Genomic DNA, 14,746 nt, shown 5'->3' on the forward strand with positions numbered 1-14,746 from the left:
TGAGTGGGCATTTTCATTTATCAAGATTCACGAAGCAAAACACATTTTGTAAATAATATTTGCTAAACAGCTTTGATTTTTTCGTGATAAATGTAAGCCATTTTCCTTGAAGGAGCTTGCAATGAAATGGAATGGAAAATTGAAATATGATAATAGGTTTTATTGGTCAGATGCTGCTGCTGGATTAAAGTCTCATGTCAACCCAAGGGAAAAAAGCATCTGACTGTTTAGGACACAATAAAGGGGTTATGCACATGCAACAATAAAATCCCTTATACATTCAGACCAAAGCAGTTTTAATCTCTTTAATTTAGCTCTCCAAAGGCCACCCTGTGACTGAGTTTAGAATTAATTTCCTTTGTCAGGGTTTAGGCTGGTGATATAGTGCCTGCAGCTGTGGTTCATTAGGAAACAATGCACCTGAAGGATTGCAGCTCCCTTCAATCCATGTGTCAGTCCTGTCTGCCTGCAGTGGACGGTGGTGTGTGCGCTCTGTCTCAAGAATTCAACAATAAGGCTCATATCCTGGAACTGAGCTCGCATCATTTCCTGTGAGCTTGTTTTTATTTGGTTGTCTTTATATAAAGGGGCACATCTGCACAGTTCACGTTTTCACATTTCTCAGGCTTGAGGTTTGACCCTATCGTCTGTCTCAATATTTACATTTACAAGTAGTAGAGACTTATATGAGACACAGATCAATTATAGTTGAAGATTAACTGTTTAAAGGGCAACTGCCAAACTTCTGCTTAGCTCTTCCCATTGTCCATTTGTGTCCTTTAGGAGTGGATCAACAGTCTCCATCCTTAGATCATCACGGTAAGATACGCATGTATGATAGACATGTATTCCTGACAACAACTAATTTCTCAGTTCCACATTTGACCTTAGACAACGTTTTTTCAATTCTTGGTATAAGGAATTTGACAAATACTAAAGAAAATGCACCTCATTATAAAGGCTGTTTGTCCCTCTGGTGTTAGTGAATGCACTTGAGGCTTTCTCTATTTGATTACAATCTAAACTGTTAAACATCCAAGTCAGGAATTTGGTATTTTTGAAAATCACAGTACACATTATGTGTACATTTACATAGATTACTAGTTAATAGTATTAACTAATTTTCAACTTAAACTACAGTTGTTTTCAAAGTTGCTGGGGATATGGAGAACACAGATTACATATCCACTCATGTGGATTACAACAGATACTGTTTATTTTCATGTAGGATTTTGACAGATGTTGATGTGAGAAAGACTGAAATGTCAAATGCTTTGTTCTATATACTCAGGAACTACATTCATATTCATAAGATTTCTGTGGAGATTGTGTTTGCTCTGCTGTCTTAGACTGTCTAAATAATTCACACAGTTTCCAGCAAACGTAAATAAGACTCAGAACAATGAGAGTAGTTTTTGCTGTTGTGCAGAGGCTGTAATATTGTCAAATGGCATTTGAGCAACCAGGAGAAGACCTTTAGCCTCCAAACTTGTATTGATCTTGTTACTAGAACCGTAGAATTGTACCTCGAGGTGACTTCTATTACTCTATTCCATTCGTGTTGTTTGCGTTTTCAGTTTGAAAATTCAGCATGCTTTGACACTACCACTAACATAAAATTGAGAGGGTGGATCACTCACAGTATTTTCAAACCAACAGGGATATCGAGTTGACATTATTGATCCTTTCACTAACAGGGAGAAGAAAAACAAGGACACATTTCAGTGCATAATCACACTATTGTCTAAAAGTAAGTTAGACAAGGGCAATCGTGGTTTTGATAGTCTGTTAGTGATGTTGGTAAAAAAAAAACTGTAAATGTGGACACATTTACAAATAAGTAAACAGCTTAGAGTGGATATTGGATAGTCATCCTTGGCTATGGAAACTGTTCAAAGTCCAACAGGCTTTGCTTGTTTGTTCGTCTCTACCTTTCTAATTTTGGTGTAAAAAAATCCTTTTTCTTTGACAGTCTGGCTGCTAGGACATGGACTACAGACTACTTGCACTCCTACTGCTCTGCCACTTTAGACATGGATGGACAGTAAGGCCTTCAATCATATTGTTTAAAAAACAACACCGTTTTTGGGTGTAAGAAAAAATATAATTGCTCACTCTTTTGTTGTCACTAGCCATAATGTATTGTCTTCTCGTGTCATCATAGGATGAAGAGGTGAGAGAAGATGGGAAGATCCCCATAGTGCCACTTATTCCACTGATGCCCAGTAAGCCAATAGAGGTCCGCACCACCAGTGATTAACATGTAAAGCACACCGTGTCAAGAGTTCCAACAGCTGCCATCGCCGTGTCTAAACAGGATGCTCTGTTTCAGGATTTAGGGACGCCACCGACTCCAGGGCCCTCGTCTGATCCCCTGTCCATTGGGACAACGGACAGCACAGAGCCGGGCACAGTTGCCCGAGAGGGGACATCTGAGGAGGAGACGGATGGCCTCTGTGCCGAGCTCTCCAGTTCAGAGCTCAAGGAGGCCATAGGAAGCGGGGTCATGAAGCTCGGCCTGAAGCTCTTGGAGAAGCTGCCAACAGGGCCTGAGCAGCCCAACGTGATCATCTCGCCTCTCAGTCTCTCCCTGGCTCTTTCCCAATTGGCCCTGGGTAAGTGGCGGGTGGGCTTCAGTATTTCATGATATTTTGTGAGGCTTAAATGATAGAAGGAGGTTACGAACGCAAAGCACTTTTCAGACACTGACCACTTGATGCTATAAAAAAAAACTTAGCTCCCGAAACTGAAACCCTTTTGCTTGTGTCATCACCTTCCATGGAAAAGTGATGAAATTTCACTGCAAGCGTCAGGCTCGGTGCGTTAGCACGTTATTGTGCTTAACAAGTTTCAAGAAAGTGCCTGAAAGACTCTCTGCCCCTTTTTTCAGGAGCTGTAAATGAAACTGAGCAGCTGCTACTGGAACATTTGCATGCAGACGCACTGCCCTGCTACCACAAGGGGCTACGTAGCGTCCTATACCATCTCCAGAAGAGCAACATTCAGATTGCCACCCGCATGTACACTCAAGAAGGTAAGAGCAGAGCTCCAAATGTGCAACATACAGTATGTAGTCCTACATAAACCTGAACCCCAACAAATAAATGTGTCACTGAAAGTCTCATGCCCCATGTTTTAACCCTCATGTTGTCCTCAAATCTTACCGACGTTCGTTGTCCTTGGGGTCAATTTGACCCCAGCTAAAAAAACTCTCAAAAAATGATTAAAAAATTTTTTTTTACCCAATTCTTTTTGTGGTAGGTACTTAACAAGAGTGTAATAACCACCATCAAAAGCCCTACAAAACAATCCCACCCCCCCACACCCCTTTATGAACCCTGGAACCCTGACTGGCAATATGGCCAATCCAGTGTCAACAGCCCAAAGGCTGACTTTTTGGACTTTTTCAGACCTGCCAAAATAACTTATATGTAATATGTACTTGTATATGCAATAATGATAATAACTACATGTTCTCATACTATTACAATAATAATATCCATAATTTGTCAAATATTCATTTTCATCATGTTTCATAAAAATGGGGTCAAATTGACCCCAATACCACCAACGTAACTATTTTTTTTACAGGACATTGGAAACATATTTTTGTGCAAATTTCATGTTTACTCTGTTGTACCCTTCAAATGAGGAAGTCATGAAACTTGAAGCAAAACAAAAAAAGTGAACCATATATTTTATGATGTTAAACACTGCTTGGGGTCAAATTGACCCCAAGGACAACATAAGGGTTAAGACAATGGCAGTGATCAGTATTTTATGAAGATACTTAATAATCAGAAAATTATTAAAAATTTGAAAAATCTAAATGCTTAGTAAGCATATAACAAAAAAATAACTTGCAGTCATTAAGATGTTTTTTTTTTCACCCTAGGATTTGAGCCCAAAAAGGAATTTGCCCAAATGTCCCAGGAAATGTATGGCTCCGAGCCAGAAGTGTTGGCTGGGATAAAGGAGGTTAATGAGTGGGTAGAAAAAGCCACCAGTGGTCAGGTGACGGACTTCCTTGCCAGCCTCCCAGCTAATCTGGTGCTTATGCTCATTAACGCTGTGCATTACAAAGGTGAGTGCAAACAGAACATCTGTGTTTGACTCTCAGCATGCTGAATAGCCCATGTCCGTTGAATTATTGAGGTGGTTTGAATCTGGGATGTTCTTTCTGGAGTTTTTGAAGGATGACTCAACACTGATTAGTAGGTTTCAAGCAATCTCCATGTCTCTCTCACAGGAAAGTGGCAGACACGTTTTGATCCCAGACATACCTCCAGCGATCTTTTCTATATTGACAACAAGCATATTGTGAATGTAGAAATGATGGTTGAACCCAAATATCCCCTGAGACTTTTCATTCATAATGAACTTGATGCACAGGTAACTCATCCTCTGTTTTCCTTTTCAAGCAAATATAAGATAATTGAATTGGTTTGTTGTGGCAGTACCGTATTTGATGTGATGTTCCTCTTTACACAAAATTACATTTTCATACTCGCTGTCTCTCTGTTTGTCACCTACAGGTTGCTCGTCTCCCATTTAAGGACCAAATGAGCCTTCTAATAGTGTTGCCCATGTCAGGACAGGTGAACATGACCGACATTGCAGCAAATTTTAATACTTCAGACCTTTACGCCCGTTTTCCAAAGGAGAGGAGCATGCTGGTCCGACTTCCTAAATTTAAGCTGGAGTACGGTCAAGAGCTAGAGGAGGCCTTGACCAACATAGGTAAGATAAAACCTCTATGGACCAATGCAGACTAATACAGCTTAGAGACCCCCTAACATGATTTGCCACATTTGCCATTCTATCTCATTCCGCTTGCACGTCGTGCCTAACAACGCCCCTTAGCTGTTCTAAAGGCCTAACCTACGGCCTCTTGGGGCTTATTCCTTAAATACTGTATGTCATAAGCAATTCCAATTCCAATTCTGAAGCCATTTATTTGTTCCAAGCAGTGCATGTCCTGTTTGCATTAAGTGTTATCTCAATTTTCCCCACACAGGTTTGGGAGAGCTGTTTACTAGTCCAAATCTCGCTGGCATCTCCGACAGTCCTCTGGTGGTGTCTAGTGTCCAGCACAAAACAAGCATGGAGATCACAGAAGAAGGAGCTGAGGCTGCAGCTGCAACCAGTGTCTCCATCTCACGCTCTAACCCCTCCTTCAGCGTTAACCAGCCATTCTTCTTTGCCCTCGTGGACGACCAGACGTTAACACCCGTCTTCCTCGGAGTTGTCACCAACCCAAATCCTGAGTCTCCCTCCATGGTTTCGGTATCAGGACATCCAGATAAAATGGGTTTCCCTGCCATAAAGGACAAAATTTATGCTGGTCACCCTCCTAAGTAAGAAGACTACTGTTTCAAGTTTAAAGGGATTTTAGACTGACCACCAGATCAACACGGATGGACAAATCCATTACTATTTTCAAATCCATGCCAATTCCTCCCTTCTTAAAAAAGCAGATATGGAGACGCTGAATGGATTTACTATCTGCAAAAACATCAACTTTATATTATTTTCAGTTTGTAACACACAGAATGTCCCTCTTGCCTTGAATTTAATTTGTGATTAAAGTTCTGTAAAGTGCTGGCTTCAGATTGATGAAAGGTAACTTTTAATACATTTCAAACTTTGTTTTCTGTTCAGCCTGTAAGTAAATAACAATTGAAAACACTGAAGTAATAAACATTCCTTTGACATTATCACGTCAACTGTAGGCTATGTCTGATCTACAAAATGTCATTATATGCTTAGGTTGTGTGCAGACATGCTCAGCTCCGCTCAGCCGACATCTCCAAATCTGCTAATGGCCAGAGTTGAGTAATAAATTAAATTTATGTATAATACCTATTCATCACGACATCCAAAGCAAGTGCCCAGGTCTGTCGGTAGGGTCCACCTGGGTGACCTACTGTAGCCTACGCATCGGCTTTAGATGGAGTGTGAGGAAGGGGGATTTGGAGAGGAAAATTGGAAGAGTTTGGTTCCAAAACGCTATCCATTTAATGATTTTTTTCATAAAAAATGTCTTCATTATTTATGGAGAAGATGAATGAATGAATCAATCAAAACAAAATCATGTGCCCCAGCCGTGGCGCGACTGGCTAGGGCACCTTCTTAGAGTAGCCTAGTAAGAATAAGGCCTATATGCCGGATGAATCGAAGGAAGAGTAGTAGAATATGGTTATGTATAAGTGTATGTACATTCATAAATACAAAGAACAACACTATGGTGTACTTTACTAAAACGTAAGAAATAGCCTAGGCCTAAAATGTAGCGAGTCTTAATGTCTACGGAGCACTGCTGTGTGCCACTCTGCTCGGCTAAAGCCATTATAAAAGTAGTTTTTAGCTTCGTAAAAGTTTTAGCTTCCACATTTTTCCTAAAAACGTCAGCCTTTGATGAAGAGGGAAGGATTTTGCGGTGAGCACACGCTTGGCCTATGGTAGGCGACAACTGAAGTGCTCATCTGTCTTGCTGACAGTAAGGTTGGCGTTGCAACAATCAATGTAAACTAACAAACTGGTATGCCGACTTCAACTGTAGCTAGTGGACAGACCTTTAGTTAATTGATTGGCTAATAATCAATCCATAGCATAGGCTACACTTTGAATAATGTGGTGAGTGAGTGAGCACCCGATAGTGCGATTCAATGATGTAGAATTTCCTATTGTATTTATTAGCCTAATGATAGCATGTCAGAGAAAACCTAAGGTATGTGAAGTTAATGTCATCCTCCTAATAAACAAAGAGGATTCGCGCGAATTCTGAATGACATGACACCGGAACTTGTCAAATGACGTCAGGGAAGTAGGTTCGCGCGTTTGGAGAGAGTTGGCGCGCCGTGTGAGCTTGGCACAACAGACACATTGCGGAGGAACACCATTTCAACGAATATTAACTTTAACCATTCGTCCTTTCACCATTAACATTTACAGAAAACATGGACGTTGTTCTAACAGAGGGAGCAATAGAGGTACGTAGTTTTTTTCCACATGTATCGTCTTTCTGACTTTTCCAGAGTTGAAAACCTGCTGAACATAAAGTTGGTGCACAGAGCTAACATTTGCCAACGTGTTGAAAAGGACATGCTGTTCAAATGAACAATTTGTGGACACAAATAATATATTTGCTTTGCACACTTTAATGTGTATGCTGTTATGACGGCTATAAACTTACCAATGTTCCTACTGAACCTGACAGTTGGTATAACGAAGACGCTTTTGGCTAACGTAAGCCAATGTTTCTGTTAGATGTATAACCTAGCTAAGGGAGTGAACCAATCCTATATGTAATGGTTTAACTGTACGCTAGATGACTTATATCAGTGAAAGCTCACAGCATAGTTTGCTGTGTTCGAATATTAATATTAATCTCAAGTCTTTGGACTAAGCTATGAGAAAACAGACAACATAGTGTAGCTTGCTAAGTTTGCTAACAGATAGCTGGATTGCTGCCTAGCTATCGTTAGCTAACTGATACTAATGCAGCTCAATTAGAAACTCATGGTGACGAGTCTTATTATAGCTAATATCTAAAAATGCATGCACTCAGTCGAGATAAAAATTACGATAGGAGCTAGCGGATGCTAAAGGATGTCACGTTTTCATCTGGGCTGCAGCGACATCGTCGTAAAGTTATCTGAAGGGATAAACACCAGTTACTATGTGTCACTCGATGATCTCCTTGCTGACGGACACTGTAATGTATGCGTTCTTGGCCTGGCCATGAAATAGCCAAGCTCGGTACAGCAAGTTGTTCTAGTAACCTAGTTCTACCTTGATTGTCTTCTGTCACATCAGTATTTACGATGCTGATATTGGAGTCGTTGTCGCAATCAATGACGATTCATTGCAGTGAGTTGGTCCTGATGTTCCTGCAATCTTTGTTTACCAGGCTCTGACTAAAGGCCAAGATGTCAGCAGCCCAGTTTTGCAGTTGGTGGTGAGTAAGCTACCTCACAATTTGTTTTGTTTCCCTGTGTTTCCAGCACAGCATACCACTGGCATGCGTTTCTTTTTTTTCTTCTTTACCTTGAAAGCACACATGAAAAGTATCATTCCTACATGGTCATGTGGTAACATCTTAAAGTATCATCACATGTGTCATGAAGGTTTGCCTCATTGTGCCTTCATATATCCGCCATGCACACAGCTGTTGTTCTTTCGTTTGGCAGAATATTCGCAAAATCGATGGAGGGAATGGACCAGCCCGCTTCCGACTCATGATGAGCGATGGACTGCACACTATGTCCTGTGAGTGGGTTTGTTCCTGTTAAAGATGCACAGAGTTATACCTCCAGCCTCGTAATACTCCTGTATGAGCGCCCTGCCATATGTGATGGCACTGTGTTAGCACGTAGCATCCTTGCATTACACACTACTTAGACAGTTTTGTAATGGCTTTGTTTTAGGTCATTCAGCTGCTTATACAGACCCGCCTCAGAAACGGAGGGTAAATAATAGTTTTGATTTGAGTGTCATTGGGATTGTAGGGTTTCTTCCACATGATTGTTTTTATGCAGTTTAAGTGCCCCTGACCTGCCAGCAGGATGTAGCATCTGTGAAGTTGAGTGCCAAAACATCAAAGACTACAAAATATCCCAAGAAGAGTCGATTTCATCCTCCTCATGTGGTCGAAAGTTAGGATGACCCGTTGGCATGTGCTTAACTTATGACAACTTGGTCACCTATTAAGCAGCAATTTTGTCTTTGTCGTCTGTCTCAAAAAGAAGCTTGGCTCAGTGAACTGGGATGGGTGTCTGTCATGGTTTGGTCTGTACGGTTTCACAGCTGCCCGAGATGAAACCAGTGTGCATGAGATGGAGATCTCTATTGTGACCGATTTTGTCTCTCTGCTGCAGCTTTTATGCTCTCAACACAGCTCAACCCTATGGCAGAACAGAACCAGTTGGCACCCAACTGTGTGTGTTTGCTGAAGAAGAGTGTGACCAACGTGCTCAAAGATGGACGGTAATAGCTGTGGTTGCTGTCTCTCTCTTTTATGTGTACATTTTTTTTTTTTTACCGAGGCCTGGCATGTATGGAGATCAGGATATGACATCGTAATGCAGTTCTCAGAATTCATTAGTAATGACACGTACACCTTGCATATGTTAAAATCTCCTTCTACTTTGATGGCCAGAATTCTGTCTGTCTGAGTTCTTAGATTTGTATTGAATTTGTATACCATGTCTTTGTGAAACATTTTTCTTTATGAAAGATTTCTTAATTTTCTTATCTTACTTTCTGTAACAACTTTTTTTTGTACAGACGTGTCGTGGTGGTCCTAGATGTAGAAGTCATAAAAACAGCCGAGGAGGTCAATGGAAAAATTGGTGAACCCACTCCCTATGTTGAAGGTATGAAGCCAGCAGTGTTTATTTTTTACACTACAACCAATGACTTTTTTTTAATTTATTTTTTTAAACTCTGGCACTAGTCTTGTATGACTCTTCTGTCCTTTCTCTGTCCTCCTAATACTGAAATAAAGTGTGCGTGTGCATGTGTGTTTCCCTCACATTCCCATCCTGTAGGTCAGACAAAGGCCCCACAGTCCGCAGTGCCTACCCCCCCTGTCCGTCCCTTGCAGTCCCAGAATGGAAGTGATGGTAAATGACAAATAAGCCTCTGCTTGCTATTCTTCCATTTTGAGATATGCCGGATGGAAGTAGGTTGTGTTTTTCTGTGCCAAAAAAAAGGTTATTTGTTGTTCGTTTATTTGCCCTCTTGAAGTTTTTAATTCATCTGAAATGTAGGGAAAAAAATGCCAGAGGCACAACTATTAATCTTGCATAATGTGGGTCAGTGTGTGCAGGGCACTGTCATGACCATCAGATGGCAGCATACAGGCCTTTAGAATTGAGTTGCCTCCTTTGGCTGCTCTGGTCCATTACATTGTGTGCAGCTATAGCTCACTGTTTGTATTGATTATAAGATCAACTAGTGAGATTGGGCTATCACACTGGCTAGAAGTGGGGGGAGGGGGGGATCAATTCTGTTGAGTATTGTGATAATTTCAGGTTTTGTGTTGAATCACATCAGATGTCTTATTGATTGTGCATTCCTGAATTATTAGTACCCTCTTGTATATGTCCACTGAAGCAATTGATAGCCTGTAAGGATAATGGAATTGAATGTAAATCCACCATTTGGCATTCATTTTGGAGGATTTGCAGTCATTGATATCATTCTTTGCCTTGTGTCGTACTATTCATCATTGAAATGGACATTTCAAAGGCCTACAGATCTCCAATCTATTACTCTAAGCTTATGAATTTGTGGCTATGATGTGGTTATTTGTGAATTCTGGCTAGTGATGAATCCAGGAGATTTTTGAGGAGATTTGCATCGGCGTTTGTCCTCTAGAATTTCCAAACATTTGAAACCAAATGTATTAAAAGCCACTTCATTACCAAATTCAATGTCTGTTTCATCCCTTTGTCTTCCCTTGTCTTTCATCAGGTATGAATAAGGGTTCAAGCAAACCTGCATTTGTCAAAAAGCCACTGGTTGCACCCAATACACCAGGAGGCACATCCAAAATTGCCCCCATCGCCAGCCTGAACCCATATCAGTCCAAGTAAGTTGCAGAAATTTCTGCCGTAAAAAAAAAAAATTGCACATAATTAAACAATGTGAATTGCTGTCTACAAAACAAGTGTTAGTAAAGTCAGGTCATGTTTTCACCTTACTTTAATGAGTGTTTGAACTGCCCACAATTATTCATTACAAATAATTAAACGGCTTTGAGAAACTTGAAAGTGCATGCTTTGACACTTTCCATCTGATGATGGCTATAACATTTCACTGGGTATTGCTATTGTAATATATTGAAGGTGAAACTGATGGTTTCTTTGCTTCACAGGTGGACTATTCGAGCTCGGGTTACTAACAAGAGCGGCATCCGCACGTGGAGTAACTCTCGAGGGGAGGGAAAGTTGTTCTCCATGGACTTGGTGGATGAAAGTGTAAGCAACCTGTCTCTATCTATCTATCTATCTATCTATCTATCTATCTATCTATTACTTTTTACTTTACTTTTACTCTCGGGGGGAAAAGGTAGTATAATGGAAGTGAAACATGCACTGATTTTTTTTCCCTAGGGAGAGATTCGAGTGACTGGATTCAATCAGGAGGTGGACAAATTCTACACGCTGGTTGAGCAGGGCAAGGTGAGATTTGCCTTTCCGATTGTGTTCTTGTTTATATTCCTGTGCAAATTCATTCATGTAAATGGCAATAAATAAGACAAAGCTACGGCTTTACTATTAGGCCCGGGCTACACCTGGTCCCCAACTGAGGTGGTCCGTGAACGCTAAAAAAACATATGCGCTGTTATGATGTCTGGTGTAGCCAGTTCCATTGATTATACTGGCAGCTAATTGTTGCAGCAGACACTGCAAATAGGACCCTTCAGTTGCGTGCCTGGTGTAGCCTCCCTGTTAGACATATACGAGGCAGTGGTTCTAATTGAGCAGTTCAGATGAAATTCAGTCTTGCCGCTTGCTTTCCCCAGGTCTACTACATCTCCAAGGGCTCTCTGAAGATGGCCAATAAGCAGTACTCGACCTTGAAGAATGACTATGAGATGACGTTGAATGGTGACTCCTCTGTTATCCCTTGTGAGGACAGCCACGACGTGCCCACCTTGCAGTGCAGCTTCGTGCCCATCGGCGACCTGGAGGCGCACGACAAGGATGCTATCGTAGGTAAGTAACGGCAACAGGAGGAGAAGGCGAACGAGAGCGGCCTACCGTGACTCCGAGTGGCATGATGGCTATCATTAATAACTGCCTCTGTGCCATAATTACCGCGGGTTGGGCTGTCCCGGCATCTCAGTCGCTGGAGATGCAACCGGTGCCCAGGAGGCCAGGGTAATTATAATAGTCGCGATAAAAGTAACATTAATAATACTGATGACAGTAATAGCCTGTGGCGCAGATTGACTCTAGTCCCCCTCCCATACCCCTACCCTCCCTCTCCCACTCTCGCATAGCTCTTTTGCGAGTGGAGGAGAAGACGGCGACTCTGTCACCGGTGAAATTGGGAGGTAATAAGCGTGGTGGTAATTATCATAATGGCGACTGGAGCATGTAGTGCATCGGAGCTGTCTCGCGGTGGGACCCCAGCGCCATGTCGCCGGCGATTAAGAGGAAGTCAGCTTAATCATGGCCAAATGAGTCACAACAATGTGGGATAAGAGGGATATATATATTTTTTTTGTGAAGACGGCAGGGCGAGTGCTCAGGGTGTGTGCTGTACAGAGCTGTGGTTGCAGCGGCGTTGTGTGGCTGGATTGGATCGTGTGCTTGTCGCGCGTGGGTTTTAAGCGCGTGCATATGCATCGCGCCTTGGGGGAGGTCTTTAGAGCCAAGCAGCAGGTGGTCGCAAAACTCGACGAGTCTTTATGTCACCACTCCGTACGACTGCTGGCTTCCCCGCGACTTAGGCATGTTTACACAGGGTGTCACCAGAGCTCAGGGGATTGTCACAGGCAAGCTCCAAAGGTGTCAGATTTACAAGTAAAAATACAGCACTCCCAGGATCAGGTTTAATGTTGAATTATTTACTGTCTCAGGGAAAATGTGGGTCTGTAGTGCTAACAGCGCTCTGGCTTTGAACCTCGCTTTTGTCCCTTTTTTTTCTCCAGATGTGATCGGTGTAGTGAAGACGGTGGAGGACGTGACACGCATCACCACCAAAAACAGCCGCGAGGTGTCCAAGAGGAACGTCCACCTGATGGATATGTCTGCCCGAGTCATCACCCTCACCATGTGGGGGGCTGAGGTGAGTCCACAGTGGCATCAGAGGTGGACAATCCTGGCTTCAGAAAGTAAAAGGTTGTTGCAACCTTTCCCAAAAAAAGCTGATTCTTATTGGCACAATTCCTCAGTCTGACAGATTAGCAAATTAGTGAAATCTTAAGCGCACACGTGGAAAAAGGAATGCGTGGCAGGTCTTTTACTTTCTGAAACCCAGGTTGTTCACCACTGCCCAGCATGCATTGATGTTCTGGCCTCTGAGATTGAGGGGATGCCAAGGCTGCACAGTTCTCCCGCCCTGAGCTTAAAAGCAGCAAACGGCTCATGCTGTTATGGGTTTTCTCCTTCCACTTGTCCTGTCAGGCAAGGTGGCATCAGTCAGTGGTTGGGGGTTCTGACTCATGCTGGTAAAGCAGAGGGAAGCAGGAGGGGTGACGGCAGAGGAGGAGTGGGAAGTTAGGGAGACAGAAAGAGCCACCAACCTCCCCCCTCACCCCCTACCTGTCCAGCCTGGCAGTCTAATCCGGAAGCCTGAGTAAACAGCTGTGTGTGTGTGTGTGTGTGTGTGTGTGTGTGTGTGTGTGTGTGTGTGTGTGTGTGTGTGTGTGTGTGTGTGTGTGTGTGTGTGTGTGTGTGTGTGTGTGTGTGTGTGTGTGTGTGTGTGTGTGTGTGTGTGTGTGTGTGTGTGTGTGTGTGTGTGTGTGTGTGTGTGTGTGTGTGTGTGTGTGTGTGTGTGTGTGTGTGTGTGTGTGTGTGTGTGTGTGTGTGTGTGTGTGTGTTATTTTGGGGGGGGCTTTAGATGGAGCGGTAGTGGGCCCCCCCGCATGTTTGTGGAGCTGGGCCACACAGGGACGGTGTGCAGGTTGCCGCCGCCATCCTTTCATTGCGCCGAGCAGCAGGAGCGTCGGCTTTGTGTTTGTTTGGCAGTCTCTGCTTATCTGGTGGGATTTGCAGGAGGCAGTGTGATGCGCGCTGCATAAAGAGCGATTTAAAATAGCAAGAACCTGCGCGTCAACTCCTATCTGATCCACTGACTCCAGTCCTTGGCTCACCCTCCCTCTGTACATGTAGTTATTTATACAGAAGGAGACGATGTGTGGCCCAGATGCTATGTGTACATTTTTGCAGCTGTTTTCTTAACTGACTAACTGACTAATATTTTGTACCGCTCTCCCTCTTCCTCTTCTACCCTTCTCTCTCACTTTGTTTATGCACTGCATCTCTCTCTCTCTCTCTCTCTCTCTCTCTCTCTCTCTCTCTCTCTCTCTCTCTCTCTCTCTCTCTGTGTCTATCTCTCTCTCTGTGTCTATCTCTCTCTCTCTCTCTCTCTCTCTCTCTCTCTCTCTCTCTGTCTGTCTCTTGCCCTCCTTCACAGGCAGAGAATTTTGATGGCAGTGGGCAGCCCATCCTGGCCATCAAAGGGGCACGTCTCTCAGATTTTGGTGGCCGCTCTCTCAGTACCCTTTTTAGCAGCGTGGTCATGACGAACCCAGACCTGCCAGAGGCCTACAAGCTGCGTGGCTGGTGAGTAGTGTGTGCATGCTGCCTGCTTTAGGCATAAACCGGGGTGGGATGCTAATGGAATTGACCCAGCGTTGCCCTTTGTTTATTGGCTTGTGGTCCTGCGTGCTGCCCTTGAGTTGGTTTGCTGAGCTCAAGGCATTATACCATTACCTAACAGAAAAAAACATTTATGATGATGATTACAACCAGGCCTCACACCTTTTTAGGGATGCACCGATCCGACTTTTTCAGTCCCGATACCGATACCGATGCCTGGGCTCTGCGTATCGGTCGATATCCGATACCGATCCGATACCATTGTTAATTAATAAACTGTATACCTCACCATGTGGAAAAGATTAAAGGCATCAGGCTTGACTTCATTCTTCATTCTTTCCCTAACTAAACATTACTTTCCTAAAACAATCTAACAAAATAACACTTAGATATAAAGGTAATGTATT

General features: G+C 42.9%; 2 protein-coding genes across 2 annotated transcripts in view; both read left to right on the plus strand.

Annotated features, from left to right (window-relative positions):
• Positions 1 to 663: 663 nt before the first annotated feature.
• serpinf2b (serpin peptidase inhibitor, clade F (alpha-2 antiplasmin, pigment epithelium derived factor), member 2b) lies at positions 664 to 5,717 on the plus strand. Its single transcript, XM_062552542.1, has 9 exons — positions 664 to 819; positions 1,973 to 2,044; positions 2,165 to 2,239; positions 2,333 to 2,615; positions 2,891 to 3,034; positions 3,896 to 4,084; positions 4,250 to 4,392; positions 4,536 to 4,740; positions 5,018 to 5,717. The coding sequence occupies exons 2-9, from the start codon at positions 1,988 to 1,990 to the stop codon at positions 5,359 to 5,361; spliced, it is 1,440 nt and encodes a 479-aa protein (XP_062408526.1). The 5' UTR covers positions 664 to 819; positions 1,973 to 1,987; the 3' UTR covers positions 5,362 to 5,717.
• A 1,117-nt stretch (positions 5,718 to 6,834) lies between these two features.
• The window catches only part of rpa1 (replication protein A1), a 33,036-nt gene continuing 25,124 nt past the window's right edge, over positions 6,835 to 14,746 (plus strand). Inside the window, exons 1-12 of the mRNA XM_062552502.1 lie at positions 6,835 to 6,992; positions 7,913 to 7,960; positions 8,193 to 8,271; positions 8,880 to 8,988; positions 9,289 to 9,377; positions 9,552 to 9,626; positions 10,480 to 10,597; positions 10,883 to 10,985; positions 11,121 to 11,189; positions 11,534 to 11,726; positions 12,668 to 12,804; positions 14,155 to 14,303. Coding sequence (XP_062408486.1) covers positions 6,960 to 6,992; positions 7,913 to 7,960; positions 8,193 to 8,271; positions 8,880 to 8,988; positions 9,289 to 9,377; positions 9,552 to 9,626; positions 10,480 to 10,597; positions 10,883 to 10,985; positions 11,121 to 11,189; positions 11,534 to 11,726; positions 12,668 to 12,804; positions 14,155 to 14,303 — 1,202 coding nt within the window. The 5' untranslated portion in view covers positions 6,835 to 6,959. The remainder of the gene's footprint in view (positions 6,993 to 7,912; positions 7,961 to 8,192; positions 8,272 to 8,879; positions 8,989 to 9,288; positions 9,378 to 9,551; positions 9,627 to 10,479; positions 10,598 to 10,882; positions 10,986 to 11,120; positions 11,190 to 11,533; positions 11,727 to 12,667; positions 12,805 to 14,154; positions 14,304 to 14,746) is intronic.

This window comes from Sardina pilchardus, chromosome 13 (genome assembly GCF_963854185.1).
Source record: "Sardina pilchardus chromosome 13, fSarPil1.1, whole genome shotgun sequence".
Taxonomy (NCBI): Eukaryota; Metazoa; Chordata; class Actinopteri; order Clupeiformes; family Clupeidae; genus Sardina; species Sardina pilchardus.